Source organism: Gymnoscopelus microlampas (genome assembly GCF_963454915.1).
Source record: "Gymnoscopelus microlampas genome assembly, chromosome: 8".
In the NCBI taxonomy this organism is placed as follows: Eukaryota; Metazoa; Chordata; class Actinopteri; order Myctophiformes; family Myctophidae; genus Gymnoscopelus; species Gymnoscopelus microlampas.
In genome coordinates, this window is record NC_139945.1 from 12,783,648 (window position 1) to 12,806,737 (window position 23,090).

The 23,090-nt window shown below is 41.8% G+C and overlaps 2 protein-coding genes across 5 annotated transcripts in view; one reads left to right on the forward strand and one right to left on the reverse strand.

Annotated features, from left to right (window-relative positions):
- The window catches only part of LOC311049831 (galectin-4-like), a 459,606-nt gene that overhangs the window by 13,996 nt on the left and 422,520 nt on the right, over positions 1–23,090 (forward strand). For 3 of the 4 annotated variants that reach the window (XM_084063702.1, XM_084063704.1, XM_084063705.1), the window contains one exon: positions 441–1,915. In XM_084063702.1, coding sequence (XP_083919828.1) covers positions 441–587 — 147 coding nt within the window. In that variant the 3' untranslated portion in view covers positions 588–1,915. Of the gene's footprint in view, positions 1–440; positions 1,916–23,090 lie in introns of those variants that run through there. The other variant, XM_084063703.1, reaches the window with a different exon arrangement.
- The window catches only part of axl (AXL receptor tyrosine kinase), a 57,059-nt gene continuing 43,090 nt past the window's right edge, over positions 9,122–23,090 (reverse strand). Inside the window, exons 11-20 of the mRNA XM_084065116.1 lie at positions 21,431–21,560; positions 20,689–20,780; positions 18,017–18,112; positions 17,215–17,292; positions 16,833–16,925; positions 16,070–16,191; positions 13,126–13,235; positions 12,366–12,525; positions 12,041–12,177; positions 9,122–10,843 (exon numbers count right to left, since the gene is read on the reverse strand). Coding sequence (XP_083921242.1) covers positions 10,342–10,843; positions 12,041–12,177; positions 12,366–12,525; positions 13,126–13,235; positions 16,070–16,191; positions 16,833–16,925; positions 17,215–17,292; positions 18,017–18,112; positions 20,689–20,780; positions 21,431–21,560 — 1,520 coding nt within the window. The 3' untranslated portion in view covers positions 9,122–10,341. The remainder of the gene's footprint in view (positions 10,844–12,040; positions 12,178–12,365; positions 12,526–13,125; positions 13,236–16,069; positions 16,192–16,832; positions 16,926–17,214; positions 17,293–18,016; positions 18,113–20,688; positions 20,781–21,430; positions 21,561–23,090) is intronic.

Genomic DNA, 23,090 nt, shown 5'->3' on the forward strand with positions numbered 1-23,090 from the left:
TTAGTTGTACAACTAAACATATCCCTTTAGGTACTTTGGACAGTACTTTGATGTGGTTCTTTGAGTCCAAATGGATTGGGAGATTGGGGGTCCCAGAGATAGCAGAGGTATCAAATGGGGGGTCTGTGGCCTAATACATATCAAACTGGATGTCCATGAAATTAAACAAGTTGAGAATCATGGCTTTATGGAGGGACTGTACTTTAAGACGCTTCATTTTGTCTGTCATACAACTAAACATGCTGCTTCTTTCTTTCTTTCTTTCTTTCTTTCTTTCGACACAAGTGGGAAACCTGAAAAGCACACAGTGCTGTTGGAAACACACATCTGCAGTTGTGTCCAGCAGAGGGCACTGTGGGTCCACTATGTTGACTTTTAGAGAGGATTGTCAGGTAAAAAGTGTCAAATTGTTGTTGTTGTTGTTGTTGTTTTTGTGTCAGATGTCCATCCGCTGTGGGAACCAGAGGTTCAAAGTGTTTGTGAACGGCCAGCATCTGTTTGACTTCTTCCACCGCTTCCAGCCCTTCACCCAGGTGGACACCCTGGAGATAGAGGGAGACATTACCATCTCATACATACACTTCTGAGATCACAACCACAAACACACACACACACACACACACACACACACACACACACACACACACACACACACACACACACACACACACACACACACACACACACACACACACACACACACACACACACACACACACTATGGGTCGGTTGCACCAAAAGGGATTAAATAAAGCTTAGTTTAGGGTTAATCAAAGATTTGTTGATCTAGGATTTATTTTAATTCGAGTTGTGTTGCACCACTTAATTTTAAGCATTGCTTAACAAATCTGTGATTTAAATCCTTAACCTGTGATTCAAACTTTAAACAGTGATTCAAACTTTAAACAGTGATTATTTCATGGATTAAACTTTGTTGTGTGTCCCGCCATCTTGGATTTGCGCTGTAACTAAAAAGGAATACTTCTTCTCTTGAGCCAAATATCATTAGAATTACTTTTTTATTCACTTTTGAGATAATGTGGGCAGGCGTGTTAAAAATATCTCCTGCAGCCAAAAGTAATGGCTTTAACGAGACGCTCACTAAAAACAACAGATATATAAGCTCACAACGCGTCACTCGGTGCAGCGCGGTGGGTTTATCGCCCTCGGCCCTACACGTCAGTGACGCCGCCCGAGGGGTCCTCTCTCCTCCTGTAACATCTGCACCCCTCACCACCCCTCACCACCCACCCACCCGTCCGGGCTGGCATGGAGCCCATGCCAGCCTATAGCCCAGCCCAGTAGCCGCTGGCGTATTCATCATGACACATATGACACATCATGACACATAATAATGTGGTATAGCTGCATTCCTGTCACTGCCATGTTCAATTGCAGGTCCAATTTTATCAATTATTCTCATTACAGACTCTTTGCTGAATCTGTACCGCCTTTTAAATTCAGCATTATCATAACATTCGACTGGGTTTAGACGGTCCCTTATTTTTCTTTGAGCTACTCTTTCGTTTTCATGGAGCCATCTGATATATGCTGCCATGTTTACATTTAAACCACCTGTACTGCAAGTTTAAAATTAATCCCTTACTGACGTTTAAATTGGAGTTTAAAGTAGTGGTGCAACAGGATTAACATTAATCCAGGTTTACTGTGAAAATGAAAACCAAGATTAAAAGGATGGTTTAAAACTAAACCTGGTTAGTGGAAACTAGGTTTAAAGTTTGGTGCAACTGGATTAATAGATAAACCTTGATTTAAACCAGGTTAAAGCTTAATCCCTCTTGGTGCAACCGACCCTCAGTGTTTTCTTACTGTAGATGTTACCTCAATGCCAGGCTGCTGTAATTCCTCATGGTCTGCAACAAAGAGAACAAATAAAGATTGTGTTTGTGTTAAAGGCTTGTACGTGTTCTTAAATACATTTCATATAACTAATAATAATAAACATAGCAAACGCTAAATCTGAATTTCCACCACTCAGTTGTCGGTTGTGAGGGTAAGTTGTGGATCAGTTGTGTAAATTGAATCTTGTCTGGGGGGTGGGTTTGTTTAAATCAGACTCAAAAGCAGAGAACACTCAATTTATTTCATTATACAAAATACTGCAGGTTTATATCATATATAAAACAAATCTGTTTACAAATCATGGCAGTGGCAATTTAAATCTGACCATAGTACAGCTCCCACCAAGTTCAATGTACAGTTGTAGCCAGTAGAAGTCCTAGTTTCATATTAGCATATTTATATTACATCCTGCATTAGTAGGCCTTCTGTAGAGCAGTAGACCCCCGGGGGTACCCACATGATTTGGGGGGTCAAGGCCTGAAAAGGTTGAAAACCACTGCTTTAGACAATTTGTTGAATTTTAACGTTGTTATTCTACTGTGAAACAATATCTCTCAGTGAATTCATTGCTTAATTTATGCTCCATCCTACGGCGGTGTTGCATGCCTAACACATCTATGATGCGTTGTGAGCTTGCAGATCGCTAATCGTAGGTGCGTGACATCGTTGTATGACAAAATCTTTATCATGCTTTCCAGGGTCATTTACCGCAAACTTATGATGGCTTAAAAAACAGAAAAGGCTTTTCTTGAGGGCAGATTTAAAGGCTAAACGCTTCATTCACACTGAGATTTGCTACGTGGAATAAAAAACAGCAGATGTTTTTGAATAAACCGTGATCGTTGCCAACCTTTGCGGTGGAACATTGCAACACCGACACCGTGCATAAAAAAAGGTTTAGACCAGTTCAACTTGTGCTATTTCATAATACAATGTCACCCAGCAACAACAGATTACCATAGATAATAGCATTTTTATAACTATATCTATACAATATCTATCTATATCTATATCTAAATGTGTGTCTGTGTAGGGTTGGAATTGCTAGGAGAATGTTTAATTCATTATTTCATTAAAGGACGACTTCACCACTTTTCAACATATCTTCATATAATAGGTCCTCACTAATGCTCATGATAAAATGATACAATTTTTTCCTACTTGGTCTGTGTCTCATAGGAGGGCTGTGGACAGTCCAGAAACCTGTCTACCAGTGACATCATCTTTAGGCAGGATTTTTTTTTCCAAAAAGATTACAATTTTTTTATTCAGATTTTTATTAAGGTGAGAACAATGGGATCTATCATTGCATTGCAACTTTCCAGGAATACAAAGCCTGCAGTTTCTATTAGCTTGGATTCCCCATCGATGATGTCACTGGTAGACGGGTTTCTGAACTGTCTACAGGCCTCCTCTGAGACACAGACTGATTAGATTTTTTTTTTACCATTTTATCATGAGCATTAGTGAGGACCTATTATATGAAGATATGTTGAAAAGTGGTGAAGTCGTCCTTTAAGTATTTTTAACGTATGTGTCTGGGTTGGTAGAGCTCTCGTCTTAAGATAGTTTGGTAAGAACTGGTAGCAGATGATAGGTGTGGTGTTCCACCTCAGCAATCCATCTCCCAGGTGTCTAGCACATTGTAACACGGACCAGCATTCTATGCTGATACTGACAATAAGCTTCTCCGAACTACTTACTTACTTACTTAAATGTATGTTAGCCTCATGCTATTTTGGGCAAATATTTAGGCTATTTAGTGAAAATAGCAGATCTATAAGTTCACAACAAGTCACAATGCCACACATTGCAAACTTGTAGACCTTATACACTATTTGTCATACGACAAAGTGTAAAGGACTTAGTTAGTTTTTGTTGTTTAGTTTTTACAACTCTTAACCCTGTGTTTGTGTATCTGTGCATCTTGTCTCTCATTATTTTGCCCAACGGAAGGGTAGTGGCCGTCACCTGCAAAATGACGACCACCGAAGGGGTCAGCCGTCCAAATACAAGCTTCCACAAGGCTCCGGACTGGTGGCTCTTTTTCCCACTAGAACAGTGGTTTTCAAAGTGGGGTCCGGGGACCCCCAGAGGTCGCTGGTCGATGTACAAGCTCACAGCTTGTACATCGAACTTTTTTTTATTATCTTGAAAGTATTGGAACATTTAAAAAAGTTTTTAACTCAAATCTTCTCTTCTGGGGGTCGTTGGCACAAAACAAAAAAGTTTTAAGAACCACTGCACTACAAGGACCAAGTGAACCGTGCCATGCCATGAAATATATTTTCACAGGTTCTAGGTTTGTTTCCACTACAGTACGGCTCGGTTTCACATAAGGTTCTCAGACAGAACCCCCGGGAGGTGCTGCTACTAACCCTGAATTCTGGGAACTCAGAACTGAGAAGTTATACTTTGTTGCTGTCAGACAGGAACCCCTTATCTCCATATTCTAACTTTTTGAGTTTTTTCGTATGAATGCCCTATTTTTAACTCCATGGAATGCCCCTACTTGATACTTCATACAACAGCGTCACACAAACGTATCGAAAGTAGCAGATCTACAAGCTCAAAACGTGGCGCAAATCGATGTGTTTTGAGCTTGAAGATCTGCTTCTTTTGCTGTTTTTGAATTTGAATCCTGAAAACTAACCGTTTTGGACATATGAGGTTTAATAATATAATATACTATAATTATAAAAGTAACCAAAAAAACAATCACAGAAATTCTCAGGTTCTGGAAAGTTTCAGGTTATGGACCTTCTAGAACCTTCCATTCTAAAGTTAACCCTTCATAGTCCAAAAGAGTTATTGGTGTCCAAATACTGTGATAACAGTTCTTATGTAAGATGTACCGGTGAAGAAACTTTAAAAACGTGTTGTTTTTCAGTACGACACATCTCACAGTGAACAGGGACTGTAACATACTTCACCACAAACGTGTCATTTGACAAAAAATGTCAGTATTCCAGTAAACCTGCAGTAAAAAAAAAACGGGATTTCAACAATGGCTACAACTGTATTATACACAAAAAACATTATTAGGGAAGTGAAAAAAGCTCCATATGAAACCGTTTTCGATTCTAAACAGAAGCATTTGGTTGAATTTAAAAAGAAACACATTGGATGGATCTTTACAAAGAATTAAATGATTCCGTATGGAACTTTTTTTTTTCTTTTTTTACTGAGTTTAGGCAGCACCAGGAAATTCACAAACCGTACACATTTTTTTCTTTTTACATTATACGAAAATACTGGCTCTCTTTGAAAGGCACTTTGTACATATATGTATATAGTTTCAAATTCATGATCACACAGCATATACATAGGAATAAGGGTTGAGCTTGAATGAAGGTTGCAATTATTACATAGTAAAAATCCTCGGTGTTAATTTATCCAATTGTAACACTCAGGAGTTCAACTAAAATCCCTTTAGCTCTGATCGAACATCTTCCAGAGTAGGACATTTGTATGAGATTATAGATATTGTCTCTTCCAGGGACCCCCAGGGGTTCTTGAGGAGGGGTCCCAGGTCCCCAGCTAAATGATTCATAGTTAGGAACCAAATGGACCCCTTACGGGTCTGTAACTTCAGAGAGTGTACAAATGGAACCAAATGGGACCCCGATTTGATTTAGTTTAGATGGGGGGTCCCAGAGATTAAAAATGGTGTGAAATGGGCGTCCGACTGTGGCCTCGTGCATATCAAACTGGGGGGGGGGTCCTTGAAGTTTAAAAAGGCTGAGAATCACTGATTCTTGGCCCTTTATGAGACGATAGAATCCACGCCATGTCCACAACCCAAGAGAATGCACAGAAACAATTCCATTTGCCAACTCTGCACTCTTCTCAATGCCTCGTTGTCCATAAACATTTTTTTGGAGCATTTTCCTTTATTATAATTATTTGTGGTTTCTGTCCATTGTCTTACAGAGTCTATACGACCAGTACCTCAGTCTTATTATCATGGATTTCATGCTTCATATTCTAGCGTAACGCAGTTCTTTCACCGCGTCGAATGAAATCATTACAGTACCAACGACAATGCAGGAAATGTGTCTTAGCAAGGAATTTCAACACATTCCACTGTGTGTATTTAGGCTCAAATGAAGTACCTTTGAGTTATACAGGCCAAGGAATACACACACACACACACACACACACACAGAAAACATGGTAATACTAGCACTAAGGCACTAAGTGGCACTACGGACCACGGAAGAACCTCTATGTTTGTGTGTGTATATGGCACTTGACTTAACTTGTTACCGTCATGTTACCGTCGCAAAAATGTGAGCTGGAATGTGGCCCAGTAAACCCCACAGGGAAATGCGTAACTTATGAGCAATATATTTTTTGAAAAAGAGTAATAAGCAGTGGTGGACAAAGTACTCAACCCCAGCACTCGAGTCAAAGTACAGATACTCCTGGTCAAACATTACTCAACTACAAGTGAACGTTGCTCAGTCAAATTTGTACTTGAATTAAAGTACTGGAGTACTTGCTTTAAAAAAATGTTTTTTTTTAAATAGTATTCAAAGTATTCAAAACTACAAATTACAAAGTACATTCTATTTTTTAAATGAATGCATTGCTGTATTGCCATTTTGCCATTTTACAATAATAAATCAAAGATGTTCCAGACATTTTCAAAACATATCAATAATAGTGAAAATGGCAGATCTACAAGCTCACAACACATCGCGGTGTGCGACGATCTGAGCTTGTACCTCTGCTATTTTCACTATATTTGAAATAGGGCTTAAGTGGTTAATTCATACTGTACTTTTTCCCTTCCTAGAAATGTAGTGGAGTCAAAAGTACAATATTTGTCTCTGAAATGTAGTGGAGTGAAAAGTCCAAAAACACAAATACTCAAGTAAAGTACAGATATTCAAAATAATTTACTTAAGTACAGTACTCAAGGAAATGTACTTAGTTACTGTCCACCACTGGTAATAAGTGCATGCGTGACGCAAAAAGAAAAAGAAGAAAAAAATACAAAAAGGGGAAAAAAAAGCAGCTGGTGAAGTCAACGAAGGCAGTGGATTGAATGTCTTGCGTTTCCCTTTATGTTTAGTCCTCATTTTCTGTCCCCTTAAGGACCTCTATTTACACAAAATAAATTCAAAGAAACAGAAATCTCTCTATACTGTACTATGCACACACAATAAAATCCTCAGTGGATTATGTTATCCATTCGCCTCGCGAGCCAGACTCTTGCCTCCCACAATTTTTAAACGCTTCCGTCATACAGTCTGGAGCAAAGGAAGCTCTGAAAATGATCAGAGGATAAAGTGTTTCATCTTTTTTTCAATTTGTCCTAATATAAATCAAAATAATCAAAGCATATATACCTTGCTGCTTATCAGAAATGGAAATTCTAAAATAAAATCTAAAGATATTTAAAATATATATTTTCGTGAACGGAAATGACGATCAGATGACGTTCTCAGTTTTCGGGATGTGTAGTTCCAGACTCTATATAGCATTCGGAAATTGTGGAATAATTGTCTGGCTACGCAAGACTAATTCGTAATGGAACCAAATGAAAGAACCTGAAAGAGTTAAAATTACAATCCCTTTGGCTCTGCTCAAACACCTTCCAGTGTATGAAATTTGTATGAGCTAGGACAGTGTTCATTTGTCCATTTGTAACTCCTGTAAGAGTGTACAGAGGAGAGAGAGCACAACATTTTTTGTTAAACTAAAGAAGCAATCCGTTTCACTGATCGTTTTGTACGTATGTTTTGTGGTTCAACCGCCGATCCGACCCAGATCCCACTTGGCATGTCGTCCCCTCGGATCCTCTGCGATTCGCACAGGAAGTTTGAAGTTAATTGGTTGGACGGTTTTCGAGAAGAAATCGAGAAAAAGAAAGTCAAGCTACTAAGCCGCCCAACACAATAATCCGTAAGCTTTAAAACTGAGGATTTCACTGTATACCAGAATAGCTACAGAGGCAGACTGATGTCATAACGCAGTCTCACAGTTAGGAAGAAAATAAAAAGAACAACCATAAAACGAAATCATCAGAAATAAGCCGAACGAGCAACGTGCTCAACGGCTTGTTTTCTTCCTCCCCAAAAAATGAGGACTGGAACAAACACATGAATACATTTTTATGACAGTCCTGAACGGTCCGACTAAGAAATACATACCGAAAAGTAATTAATGAGACTATGGAAAAAAAAGCAAAAAATACTAAACTTTACGTACATGATGTAAAAAAAAAGAATGCATGTTAACATTAGTGCAAAGGGTGTACAAAAAAATAATAACACAAAACGACAACAAAACAAAATATAGACAAAATGTATAGTAACACTGCACTGGAGGCATACACAGCGAAATACAGAGTGTTCATTTAACACTCAATGTGTAAAAATAGACGCTTATATTTAACACACAGTATTCTACTGTGTCTGTAAAATCCTGAGTGGTCATTTAACTCCAATGGAACCAAGCGGTCCGTTAACATCTGTTAAATGAACACTCACACAATTTACAGCGTAGCTTTGACGGAAGGCGGAGGTGAGGGGTGACCTCACCATGACCCCTGTATCTCCACCTGACCTTGCCATTGACCCCTGACCTCCGTGAGCTCCAAACCTCCAAACGTGGAGCCCTGATTTATAAACAATTCATGTGCACAAAGGTTTTGTGTATAATGATCAGATCCCAGCAAAATCATTGTCAATCAATATGTGATCTGGTGTCCGAAACAGCAGATCAGAGAGATTTTCCCACTTCTGTTAATGTATCAAACGACTATTACCGACGTCCGAACACTGTACATGTAATTGGATCTTGTTTTCTTTTATTCTGTGTGTATTGTATATTATTGCTCTACCTCCTGCCACTGCTCTATACAGTTAATGAACTTTGTCGCTTGCCAGAACAGAACTTAAGATGTTGATGTGTGGTGCTGTTACTAGCCTGTAGAGCTGTACTTTCTGGCAAGCAACAACTGGTGCGATGGAGTACACATTCAGCTGTAGTCCTTTGTACACTCTAGTACAAGGGTTCCCAAACGTTTTGATCTCAAGACCCAAAAGAGAAATTGTATGTCTCCCTGGGACCAAAACTAGTGAAAATGGCAGATTTACAAGCTCACGTGTCACATTGCGACGTGTCGTTATATATGATCTACAAGCTCACAACATGTTGCAAGCTTGTAGATCTGCTATTTTCACTACTTCTTAAGTTTTTTTTTTAATTCATGAAATTGTATTATTTATTTATGAAAAAAAAAAAATCAACCTCTTTAAAAGAAATAATAACATGTATTTTTTCTAATGTAGGAAACAGAAAGAAAAGAGATATTTACTTGCGACGCATAAAAATGGGTCCGCGACCCACAAATGGGTTCTGACCCACTGTTTGGGAACCACTGCTCTAGTATATGGAGACCAATACCAGTGTGAAGAAGGGCTTCAGTGTCTCAAGGTAACGTCACAAAAGACGGCAGTGAGACTTGAACTTGTGATCTTCCCGGTACAGTGCAGTGTGTGTGTGTGTGTGTGTGTGTGTGTGTGTGTGTGTGTGTGTGTGTGTGTGTGTGTGTGCGCGCGCGCGCGCGGGTGCGTGCGTGTGTGACCTCTGCAACGACCTCTCGCTCACAGTCTCAATGTTATTCATGCCTGAGTTTGTTCACTAGGTGTGTAGGTTGTGTGTTACAGTGTACGACACCGTACCACAGTACGGTGACACCATTCGACTGTACGGCCGTCTGAGCTGAGTTGAAGGACACTTAGGATTTGACAGCTTAACCACTTTTTCAACCTTGGTGTCCCTTTTGGGGGGCGTGTCATAGACAAACATATACATAAGCAACGGAAATAGCAGAGCGACAATGCTCACAACACGTCGGAAGGCGACGATCTGCTATTTTCGTGACGTCGTGTGACATCGTAGCACGAGAAAGTAATGAAGTAGAGATCGCCAAGGAGCAAGTAGATGTGAAGAGATACAGTTTTGTCCCTGGATGGACGGCCAGGGGTTGTCCTGTCTCTGATTGTGCTGCAGTGTGTGTGTGTGTGTGTGTGTGTGTGTGTGTGTGTGTGTGTGTGAGTGAGCGAGCGCGCTCGTCAGTCTTTACAACACAACTCGTTTCTGCTGCAGTCGGCACCCGTTCTAAGTCTCACACACTCCACTTGTGATCCGTAATGTGATCGTTTGTAAGGAAGGAAGGAATGCCTTGGGAAGCGTGAGTGTGCGTGTGTGTGTGTGTGTGTGTGTGTGTGTGTGTTTGTTGTGTGTGTGTGTGTGTGTGTGTGTTTGTTGTGTGTATGTAAAAAATGTGCAAAATGTATTTGGGGGCTGGTCGGAGTGCGTACCAACATGGAATGATCAGGTTCTGTGATTGACACACATTCATATCCACCAGTCTTGTGTGTGTGTGTGTGTGTGTGTGTGTGTGTGTGTGTGTGTGTGTGTGGTGGAGAGTGTTTTAGTGACAGCACAGGGGGGGGTCCGTCACTGCCAGGGCACCTTCCTGGAGGAGAGCCCGCCCCCTAGCTCCCGGTCCTCCAGCAGCTCGGCCGTGGGGGTGGGGGCCGGCGTAGGGGTGGGGGTGGAGCGGCAGGACGGCTGCAGGGGCAGGGTGGCGGCCGAGGACGACACGGGCATGTCCAGGCTCTCCACGGAGTCGGAGAGGGCGCCGCGGGGCGGGTTGCTCTCGTGCTGCGGGCACAGGACGTAGCGGTTGGGTTGGTGCACCTCCACCGTGGTGACGGAGTCCAGGGCCTTCAGGCAGAGAGGCGACGAGGGTCCCCCGAGCCCCCCGGCAAGGGGCTCCCGGCCGCCCACGGCCCCCAGATGCTCGGAGGAGGACTCCTCCATGTTGACGTAGAGGATCTCGTCGGGGTCCTGGGTGTCGGGCAGGTCGTCCAGGGCCTTCTCCAGCTCGCAGCGCAGCGCCTCGAACCCGGGCCGGTCCTTGGGGCTCAGCAGCCAGCAGGAGAACATCATGGAATAGCTGCAAGATTAAGAGTTTGGAATTTGTCATTCGTTTTTTTTTTTTTTTATTTCCTTTAGACTTTTTCGTTGTTTGTTGTGTAGTTTTATTTTTTATTTAAAGGCTTGCTTTTAGTTTAGTATATTATAAATGTTTGTGTTAGTTTTAGTTTCTTAAGTGTAATTTTTGTAATTTGTCAGGGACAAAATTCTAAAAGGTCAGGAACACTCTGATCCATGCAAAATACATGGGATTGCGTATGAAATCAATTGACAAAGACTAAAACTAGTCTGCTTGCTTAGTTTTGTAAACACACAATACACTTTCAGTTAGTTGTCTTTTTTCAAACAATCAACACTAAAATGGTGTTTTTGTTAGTTTTAGTAAAACTATAATACAGTAACTCTGGGATACAAGCACGAGAGTCACAATCTGAGTGTTTGTTGAAATCTGAGGGAAGTTAAAAATTGACCCATAAGGGTGTGCAGGGCTTCAAAGAGGTCAAAATGTCATCTCTAACAAATATTTGCATGGTTGCTTGAAAAGCCTGATTGAAAGGGTGCTGGGATTAGATATTTACAAGAAGGGAATTCATTAAAAATCCACTACTTTAGGAAGAAGTGTAAAATTACTTTACACAATTTAGCAGTTAGGCAATTATAACCCAAAAAAATATTGAATTTTGAATTTAACTCATTTTAAACCTTATCATTGATTGCAACGTGTTGCGTTGCAATGCATAGCTGCTATTTTGACCAAATGTTTGCTCCAGACAAGGGAACACGCTATTAAGTGTTTAATATTTCTTCTGATCTACATGAAAGCATTCAGATCAGACACAGGAAAATACACAAAGAGAAGAAATGTACCTAGTTAAAGTATTATTGGCAGCTAGTAAAAAAGCAATTGCAGGGCTATGGTACAAAGCAGATCCTCCAATTCATGAGCAGTGGCTGAGCATTGTGGAGGAGATATGTGTAGCCTAATGGAGAAAATAACTCACAACTTGAGATCCATGGGACCCTATTCCTTGAAAAATGGGAGAAATGGACTGAGTATAGAACCCAACAAGACGACACCACTAACAATGATGGACATTTATGAATGGACTGGAATATGATGCTTGATAGTGAGACATATGAACCCCTGCACTGTAACTGTGAATGAAAATCTGCAAATACAAATTAAGTTAAAGAAAAGAAGTCTCTTGGTACTCACATGTTGTCCAGACAGTCAGGAGGCTGTTTGAGACGGTTGCCCTGCCTCAGGTAGTCATAGATCTCACTGTTCTCTACGCCGGGGTACGGCGTCTGCCCCCGCGTGGCGATCTCCCACATGGTCACTCCAAACGACCACTGAGAGAGAGAGAGAGAGAGAGACCGAAATGACATGAAAAAACACTATACATTTCAAACCGGCGGTCCTTGAATTGAAAAGAGTGGAGAATCACGCACGCACGCACGCACGCACGCACGCACGCACACACGCACGCACGCCACGCACACACACATGCACGCACACACACAGACACACACAGACGTACCACATCACTCTTGGTGGTGTAGACCCGGTCGGCCAGGCTCTCGATGGCGATCCATTTGACTGGCATCTTGGAGATGCGTCCCTGCCTGTAATAATCTCCATTGTAGATCTTCTTAGACAGGCCAAAGTCTGCCACACACACATTCATGTTCTCATTCAGCCTGCAACACACAACACAACATTACATTACTATTATACACACTTATGCAGAAGAACTTTCCAAGATAATTCCATTTTTTTTGTTTTCATTTTTTATTGAGAAAAATAGCATATCAACAAGCTCTACAAACTCTCTCTCTCTCTCTCTCTCTCTCTCTCTCTCTCTCTCTCACACGCGCACACGCACACGCACACGCACACGCGCACACGCACACACCAATCAAAAAAAGAAGAGAAATTAACACAAATTTAAATCAGGGAAGTAATTAATTAAGTAAGTAAGTAAATAATAATCTAGAGCACTGGTGAACTAGGACCCATAACCCCCTAAAGGATCCCCAGGGGTCCATGAGGGGGTTCCAGGGGGTCCCCAGCTAAATGATTGACAGTTAGGAACCAAATGGACCCTTACAGGTCTTTCACTGACTGTAAAGCATTATCAGTACGTGTGGCAGAACCTTAAAGGGGAATATTGCACTGGAGGTCAAAGAAACGTGTTTCACTTCAGAGGAAACTAAAGTGAAAATACTAAAGCAGAAAGAGAACAGAGGAAGTGAGAAGAGCCAATAGCAGAAGTAGGCGGAGATCATTATGTGACTCACATGCAGTTCCTGGCGGCCAGGTCTCTGTGGATGAAGCTCTTGCTGCTGAGGTACTCCATTCCCCGGGCGATGTCCGTCATGAACTTCACCAGCATCTGAGACGGGAGGTACTAGAGGACCACACACACACACACACACACACACACACACACACACACACACACACACACACACACACACACACACACACACACACACACACACACACACACACACACACACACACACACACACACACACACACCACCTCGTTTAACCTCATTGAACTCAACTAACATCTACTAGAGCAGTGGTTCCCAAACCTTTATAGCTGGAGACCCAACAAAGAAATGTGATGTCTCCCCGGGAACCAAACTAGTGAAAATAGCAGATCTACAAGCTCGCAACGTGTTGTGGGCTCGTAGATCGGCTATTTTCAATACATCTTAAAAGTACTTTTCCCCCCTCTAATTAATGGATTTTTTTAATGGAATTATTTTGAAAAAGCTTTTGAATTTGTTTTTATTTATTTTTTTAATCTTTTGAAATAAACAAAAATAAAGGTGTATTTACCCGCGACCCATACAAATTGGTCCACGAGTCGACCCACATATGGGTCCCAACCCACTGTTTGGGAAACAGTGTACTAGAGGACGACACATACACCACCTCATTTGACTTAATTTAACTTAACTAACATCCTACTAGAGGACAACACACACCACCTCATTTAACCTTGTGAACCTACTATTCTGGGGCAAACTGTCATCGGAAATAGCCGAATTGCAATCTCACAACGCATCAAAGCGTGTTGTGAGCATCAGGGGAAGGAATCGGCTATTTTCAGCAAAGACATGTTGTTGCAGGGTGGAAAAGGAGAATAAACCCCTGGGGGACTCGGGTCAACAAAGTATATAGGGTTAAAGTGGTTCAAGGAGTATTTCATTTTAAAACACTTCTGAGGTCATAACGTCTTCTCAGGCTTTTGTGTTGCACCCCAGACAGTTTGCAAGTTGCTTGATTCAGTATTTAGATATTTTATATACATTTTATTTCCTATATAAGCCAATTCAACTTCAAACTCCATGTTAACCATGTTAGACTCAAACACCTCCCTGCTTCTGGTGACCAATATTGTCCTTCTATGTTAGACTCATTGAAAACACACGTCCCTGCTTCTGGTGACTAATGTCGTCCTTCTAATAAATTGGGAGACCTTCATATTTCCATAGTTATTTCATGCTTCAATGCTGTAAAAAAGTGAAAGTCTCCCTATTCATTGGAAGGACATAATGTGGAAGTAAGGATTCTAGTTTTCACATTCATGGGGTAAGGATAAGGATAATTCCTTTTAACAGGTCGTTCATGAAAGTCCTTGCGGTCTTGTATCCAATGAGAACCTGTGAGCAATTAGGGGTTAAGAGTCTTGCTCAGGGACAAATTTCATTTCATCGACATATATGCTGGCCTGGCCTGGAATCGAACCTGGGGCAACCAGGGCCTCTGGCTCCCTAGGCGGGCTCACTAACCACTCAGCTATGGCCGCCCCGCCCCGGGTAAACATTTCAGCACTTTTGATGGTGTTTCAGAGTTATTGTTAAGTTTCATGTTATTGCTGAGCATTAGCATTACTGCAACAAAATATCATAATGTTGAAAATTGTGATGTTGTTTCCCTACTCTGGAATGCTGAAAACTGTACATGTTGTAATGTTCTTTGTACAGCAGGGGGCACTATAACCCATATGTATGAGAAGCCACTACTAAACAAAGCAGTGTTAAGGCACACAGTGGAGAACAGACTGGACGGAACCATGCCGTTCAGAACTCTGTGTTCTCCCGCTCCAGTCGGCATGGTGCAGTCCGTTCCACCCCTGCTGCTCCTTTCAAACATGGTGCAGTCCGTTCCACAGGGAGTCACAGAGTTCTACACTATTGTGGTTTTGGAAACGTTTGGCCCTAAATGAAGCATTTCAACATGCTGCAGTATGTGGACGCCTTGTTTTCATCTGGCTGCTGTTCCTCCACCCAGGCAGCTCTTAAGGGACCTATAGCGTATACTGTAGTACTATAGTACTGTAGTACTGTAGTACTGTAGTACACACCACTTACAAACTTATGATGGAAGATGTAGTAGGCCTTGGTGGCCTACTCAGATTGTTATACCACAATGTAGACATAATCTATTACAATTCAAAAGGTTTTTAATTGAGTAAAAGTAAGGTATAGGCATCAAAATCTAGTATTACTATCTACACTATACCAGTGGTTCTCAACCTTTTCAGGCTGTGAACCCCCAAAATAACTGGGGACCCCCCCACCCTGACAAGCACTTGGAATGTAGGAGTTGATGCATTCAATTTAGTTTGACTCGGTTCCACAGATAAATGCTGTGAAAATAGCTACAAGCTCATCACTTTAACGTTGCAGCTGGTAAAGATGTGGCTGATTTTAATGACTTTATGTGATGCTGGGGGATTAACCTTAAGTTATTAAATAATAATACACCATCATGTATCACTTCATAATGTTTGCCTCTGATCTGTATGATGGAGTAGAAGTCATCACAAGTACCAGAACATTGTACTTATGTGCAATACTTGAGTAAAGATATTTCCACCACTGCTTACAAATAAGCAGTGCATCAAGCGGTAATCACAGCAGTAGACTCTCTCTCTCTCTCTCTCTCTCTCTCTCTCTGTTTTATCACAGGGTTAAGGGTGGGTACTGTAGGTAAAATACACAGTGGTAATTCACCTCTGAACGTGTCAAACCGGTTCACACTTCACTTTCACGTTCAGGGTTAAATTAAAAACACTCTGTGATTCACTGTGTAGAAAGTCATTCACGTTCATGTTGACCTTTGGATTCCATTTCTGTTGACAGACCACTTATGTATCCATTTGTAACCAAACGGTTTGGTTTGCGTGCATGCGTGCGTGTGTGTGCATGTAACAGACACTCACCACAGGACAGTCTCCGAGGCGTGAGTAGAGCAGGTAGCTGTGCAGGTCTCCATGCTTCATGTAAGGCAGGATGACCACAGGGGAGGGGTAGCCCTCGCTCTCCACCGTCTGCAGGCACACACCTGACAATACACACACACACACACACTCCATCAAACCTGGAAACCCAACAACACAACCCCACCTTCTGACAACAGGACACCAACCTCCATCAAACCTGGACCCCCATAAACAAACACAACCCACCCTATGCCTGTTCCTGTGACTGGCTGTAATGGTCCCTCTAATATTTGGACCAGAGTTATAGTTTTGCAATATTCATTATATTTAACCACTTAAACCCTCTATTCTTAGTAAAACGGACCAGAGGTTGCAACTGTCTACACCGAATGTCTTCGTCAAAAATGGCTGATCTACAAGCTCATAACATATCACGTTGCGAGCTTGTAGATCTGCTATTTTTGGTGAATGTTCTCCTCAGAATATGGATGCTGGGGTTCAAGTGGTTATGTTTTCATTGTTTTTGATTTTTGTTTTTGATTAAATGGTATGACTGTACAAGTAGTATTAGTTATAGGAATTGACTAGTTTTAGTTCTGTTTTTTTTTTAGCTTTAGTCTTAGATATAGTTTTTCATGTTTTATGAGTTAAGCCTGGATTTATAGAAGGATGAAAGAAAAACTAAACAAAAAAAACTAAAACCACAATGAGATGTACATCGATTTTTGATAGGAATGCATTCTTTACTGCGTTGTTCTCTCACCCAGGAGTCTCATGACATTCTGGTGGTCAAACTCCTTCATGCAGGCTGCCTCCCGGAGGAAGTCCTCCATCTCGGTGCGCGTGCAGATGGCAACTGGAGAGGAGAAATGAGAACATTTAAGGGAGACAGATAAGGAGACAGATAAGGGACAACTTCTATCTTTTTACAAATATATATTTTTTATGTTTTTACATACTTCTCTATATCTAACAAGCATATCAGTTATTATATGGAAATAGGGTTATTAATCATAACGAAAAACCTAGAATGTGGTAATTGAAATGATAAAGAAGAAAAAAAGGCAAAACTTTCCATAAAATTGCATATATGCTTTCATATATTGTCTACAGTGTAATTATCCTCATTGTTATGGTGTACTTACTCTTCATGGTTTTCACAGCGACTTTGAGCATAGCTTCTTCGTGGGTCAACAGTCCCTCCATCACCGAGCCAAATTCTCCTGCAACAAAAACCCAAACACACAAACGTTTCAGACGCTTCCTGCCTGGCACGCTCTCTAAAGCAACAGGTTCTTAAACTCTCTGCTCCTGGGGTTCCAGACCGCCATTGTACCAAACGACTACACTGCAGCATTCACATGCTGACCAGCTGGAAACGACTCCCAAGAGAAAGCCAACTTTAATGTGTGTCCCCGGGACGGGACGGGAACGGGAGTTTAGCCCACTGGTCTAAATGGTACGACTGGCATGATGTGTATGTCAGAGCTGCCTTTCTTACTGCAGCAGCTTAGGATCTGCTGTCAGCCTCTGGTGCAAATGATGATGCTTGAGATGAGCAGAATGCATGTACACACACGCACATGCACACACAAATATAATAGAACAAAGAAAAAGGAGGAATGCTTAAGCTTAAAAATCTTATGGCTATAATACATACGTATGCACATACAGTACGTACTTACTTAAGTACATAATGTACTGTAGGTACATGCTTCCCCTCGTTTTCTTTTTTCAATGTATTTATTAGCCTCACGTCACAAACAAACAACACACACGTTTAGGCCTCTCTGACTTGGAGTTGGCAAGCTAACTACACAACACAAACCTCTACCAAATTGTCCTTTTGCTTTAACACCAGCGCCCCTTGTTGTTTGTGAGTATACTGTACCTGTGAGAAGGTATTCGAACTGAACTTACCATAGAGTTAAAAAATAAGGAACTTACCCTCTCCCAGGGTCTTTCCCAGGGTTAGTTTATGTCTGTCCACCATCACGTCCTGCAGCTTCTGTTTGAGTTCATCACTGATGCCCAGGGTGTTCACTGAAGACAAACACAAAGGAACAGAACGTCAGTAGACTAGATCACTGGTTATGGTCGTAGGGTCCAGGGACCTCCAGGGGTTCCCCAGCTAAATGATTGATTAAATGAATGCTGCAGGGTCCTATAGTGCTGATGATATTTTGGTGCTAACTATAAAAAATGATGTATTACTATAAAATGCATAAATACATATATTTCCAGTGCCTGCGTCATTTTGGTGTGAGTGTTGAGGGCAGCTAAAAAGTGTAAAAGACAACAACATGCATGTGGAATGGTGAAAAATATCAAAATCAAATCAAATTAACTTTTGTTTAATTGAAAAGGTTACACCACACCATGACTTTAAATTCAACTTAAAGATGAAATCCTGCCAGAGCCTTGTACCATGTGCCTCCTCTACACAGATGTTTAGGATCCATGCAGCTGGGATTCAGTCAGAACCAAACAGATCACAGCTGTACAGTACTTACACGTTATACAATCACAACGTCGAGTCTGATGTTGTTGAACTTTGTACAACTGTTCTTCTAAATGATAGTTTGTTTTGTGTTTATTTGGCTCGACAATAATTATAGTTCCGCTGTGAATCTGCAAAAATGTTACTATGCAACATTTAAACAATCATCCCAAATTAGTAGGTAAATCAGCTGGCTACCGTGTAAGCATGCTTTTGTTTTGTTTTCCATGCCTCTTGGTTGAGCGGAGGACGTTTGGGGAGACCCAGGTTTGAATCCCAGGTAGGGTATAAAACGCAGCTATTTTCAGTGAATGACATCACGGTACAACAAAGTAGAAATGAGGTTACGTTTCAGTGTCAGAAAACAATGAGCTGCATCTACAGGCATGTTCTAACACACTCTAACAACATGGGACCCCCGAGGGGTTTGGGGCTGGGTCCTATTTCTGTGAAGTGGGACGATAAATGACATCAACACACACACACACACACACACACACACACACACACACACACACACACACACACACACACACACACACACACACACACACACACACACACACACACACACACACACACACACACACAGTACATACAGTCAATCCACTCTTACATATTTGCAAGCAGCTCCTTTCAACCACTTGATCTCTATCTCCTCTCTCTCTCTCTTCTCATGTTACCGTCCAACTTTTCACCTTTTTTCCCGTTATTAATTCTCTCCTCTTTCCTCCCTCGCATCGGCCCCTTTATGGCGGTCAGCGAGACCAGGCTTGTGAATGAGGCCCGCCCCAAATTGTGGATACACAACACACACACACACACACACACACACACACACACACACACACACACACACACACACACACACACACACACACACACACACACACACACACACACACAAGGGGGACAGTGTCAGCACTTGAATGTGACTGGGAGCTCTTTGAAACGTGACCCCGGCGCTCTGCCACAACAGGTATTCATGTCTGCGATAGCAAGCACTCAGCTGAGGCGAAAAACACAGACGAGACCCGTAGCCGTGTGTGTGTACTTGTATTACTATATTTGTCAGTAAATGGCGCTGCAAGTACGAGATTTTGAGAAATACTGTTCGACATTGTGAGGACAATTTTCCTGGTCCTCACAAAATAAATGTTTTTTTTTGGCTTACATTAGGAAAGGATTCAGCGGAGCCTCTGGTAAGAGACTCCAAAGAGTCTCCATTGAGTCTCCTACTGGAGACTCCGCCGGGCATCAAATTATTGGCTTAGGAATGCGACAAAAACTAAAAAATCTCCATGAATTCAAGGCTCCATGGGTGGTAATTGATAGAAAAAAAGTCATCTTTGGGGTGAACTATCCCTTTAAGCATTAGCAGTTGGGTTTAGGTTAGGGTTAGGGTCAGATTTATGCCTGATTTATGTAGTTGTGCGCTGGTGTTGAGAACCAAAAATAGTCTACAAGCTCACAACGGACGTGTTTCCACCCGATTGAGACAATTTATAAAACTGCTGTCCTAAAGTTTCGGTGTCCTCACAATTATAGTAATACCAACGTTTGTGCGTGCGAGTGTGCGTGCATTCCGCCAGGCACGCAGCTGTGTTTATTGCGTTCACCACGCTCTAAACTAGATTTCACAGAGTGAGATCTCCCATCACTGCATTTAGCCTGCATGAAGCTATGTGATGCTACAGGCAGATAAAAAGGTCACTTTTCTGTGGTATAGAAGGTGTAGTGTTGTGGGGAAAGGTCCGCTGACTGTGTCGCTACCAAGTCTGTTTTCACAGCTGTGAGGGGGAACAGATTTAACACTTTCCCTAAAAAGACATTAAAAAACATGCACACACCCAAGGACGTGAGGTCAGTCCTGTTGAAATGCCATCAGTACATAATTAATCCTCAATCAATCCTCTGAGAGTGCACAAATGTACCCAAATGGACGAGTTAAGGGCCGTTCACAATGAGCACTATAACTATAACTATTAAAAAAATGTTACTGCTATAGAAGGACACATACAGTATTTCCTGCTGTAGGGGAACATTGCATTTCCTGCAGTAGAAGGACAATAGGGACAGGCATATGTGCTGTTGTGACATGCAGAGACAGGGGACTCACAGGTAGCTTCGGTGGTCCTGCGGCTGTAGGTGCGGCGTGCGCGGTACCTCACCACCATCTCCCCGCTCTCCATCATGGGTTCGAAGGCCTCCCTGCACATGCACACACTTTGCTATTTCAATTTACAATGTAGCATTTAGCAGACGCTCTTATCCAGAGCAACTTGCAATAAGCAAGGTAAACACACACATCACATGCTATCACGCATGTATGCGTACGCACGCACACATTATATTGGTTCTTCAGTGGTCCTTTGCGGTGGTTGAACATATCACCACTGTCATACAAAGACTCTTCACAGTTTTTGTACGGTTCCTTGGAGGTTTGGAGATTCTATAGAGCACTATTTGACAAAGGTGATATACAAAACCTTTAAGATAGGTGCTATATACAGTATAGCACCAAAATAGGTTCCCTATGATTACAAGCCAAAGAACCATTCAGTGATATTTAGCACAATTTATTTGGTATACGATTTGACTGTATACAGTAAATAAATAAGCAATCCCTCTTCACTGTAGCAGAGTCACAACACAGCTGTGAGGGTTGCCTCTTTCTTTACACCCTAATTGGAAAGAATGTCGTAATGGTGGCGTTGGGTCTGCTAAAACAGATGTCTTCTTATGCCATCCAAATGCATAAGAATGCATGGAAGGTTGTGGGCTGAAAACAAGTCTTCTCTCTCTCTCTCTCTCTGTCTCTTTGGGTTTGCCTACTGACAGTAACAGTCCACTAAACTCACCCGAAGCGCGTCTCCTTGCGCCGGAGCTTGGCCACGTAGACGGCCATCAGCACGGCGATGGCCACGGCGATGGAGACCGCCATCACCACATACCACCAGTGCCAGGAGAACGCCGGGGGCGTGGACAGACCTGTGAGGGAGAGAGAGAGAGAAAGAGAGAGAGAGAGAGAGAGAGAGGGGGGGGGGGGGGGAGAGGGGGAGTGTAAGTATATTTTATTTGTAGAGCACCTTTCACAGACACAAAGTCACAAAGTGCTTCAAAAGTTTAACCACTTAAATCCTATATGGTTGACCGGAGTCCCTCAGGGTCTTTTCAGTTTTCTGTTATTGTGGTGAAAGCTTTAGCTGAAAATAGACGATCTACAAGCTCACAACGCATCGCAGCGCGACGAGTTGTGAATCCTGCCATCATTTGTCGATCTGCTATTTTCAGCAAAAGCTCTCCCCACAATACAGATGCTGGGGTTTAAGTGGTTAAAAGAAGAACATGTCGAGAGAGAGAGAGAGTGAGGGGATTATTGAAGAGAAGTGAGAGAGTACATACAGTAGATAAACACATAATGTATATTCATTCAAAGCATAAGAATGCCTGCATTCATGGTAGTATCCTTGACCTTCAGGTACTTTTTTCAGATAAGTGACGAGCAGCACATGAACGTGTCACAGTAGAGCCTTGATAACGTGCTGGTGCCTTCTATATCACACTGAGGAAGCCTATCTGACGACAGGCGAAGGACACTCCCATATGAGAGCTGGCTTTCTTCTGCTTTTTAAAGGGGCATGAACCCCTAGGCTGATGTACTTTACTACAGCAGATTAAAAACATGGCAGACTAATAAACAACAAGCCAAGGGTATGCCAATGTACAAGCATGATAGACAGTATTGACACACCCATTACTAATTTGATTAGCTGCAGCTGGGTTTACTTACATCACTGTGTACTATAAGGCCAGTGTTATGCAGCCTGCCATGCTCTAAACCAACGGCAAAATCAGCCTATACCCCCTTTAAATCCGAGAACGCATCTGTGTCACTTTAGATTTCTTTGGCTATTCAAAAATAGCAGATATACAAGCTCATAGTGCAGCACAGAGTGCCACGCTATGAGCTTGTATATCTGCTATTGTTTTTTTAATCGTGAAAATGTGTGCAAATCTTTGAATCTATATATTTTCTAAAGCTATTTTTTTACTCAAATCTTTGCTTCTGGGTGTCCCTGGAACAACATATTTTGAGATGGGGGTCCGCGGCCATATACATATCATTTTGGGGGTTCTTGACATGAAAAGGTTTGAGAACCACTGATTATAGCAACATTTTTTTTTTCAAAAACTGTTAAGATTTAGAAGACATTTGTAGAATCCCCAGAAGCAAAGGTTTACCAATGTTCGCTTTAAAAAATATATATACAAAATGATAGCCAAAGTATAAGATAATGGTTAAAGTGGTTTAAATCTAAAATGACAGATGCTTTTCCCGGCTTTTTGAATGGGCTAATGAACCGCTCTGAGCCGTACACCCGGTAAACAGACTACTACTTGTGGCTGAGTTGTGCTCGCATTCTTTGGAGTGCAGTGTGTACACAGCATATCCATGACACCATTCACAACACTTTGTTCTGATTCAGAGTTCCTCTAGCGAAAGCTGAGAACAAATTT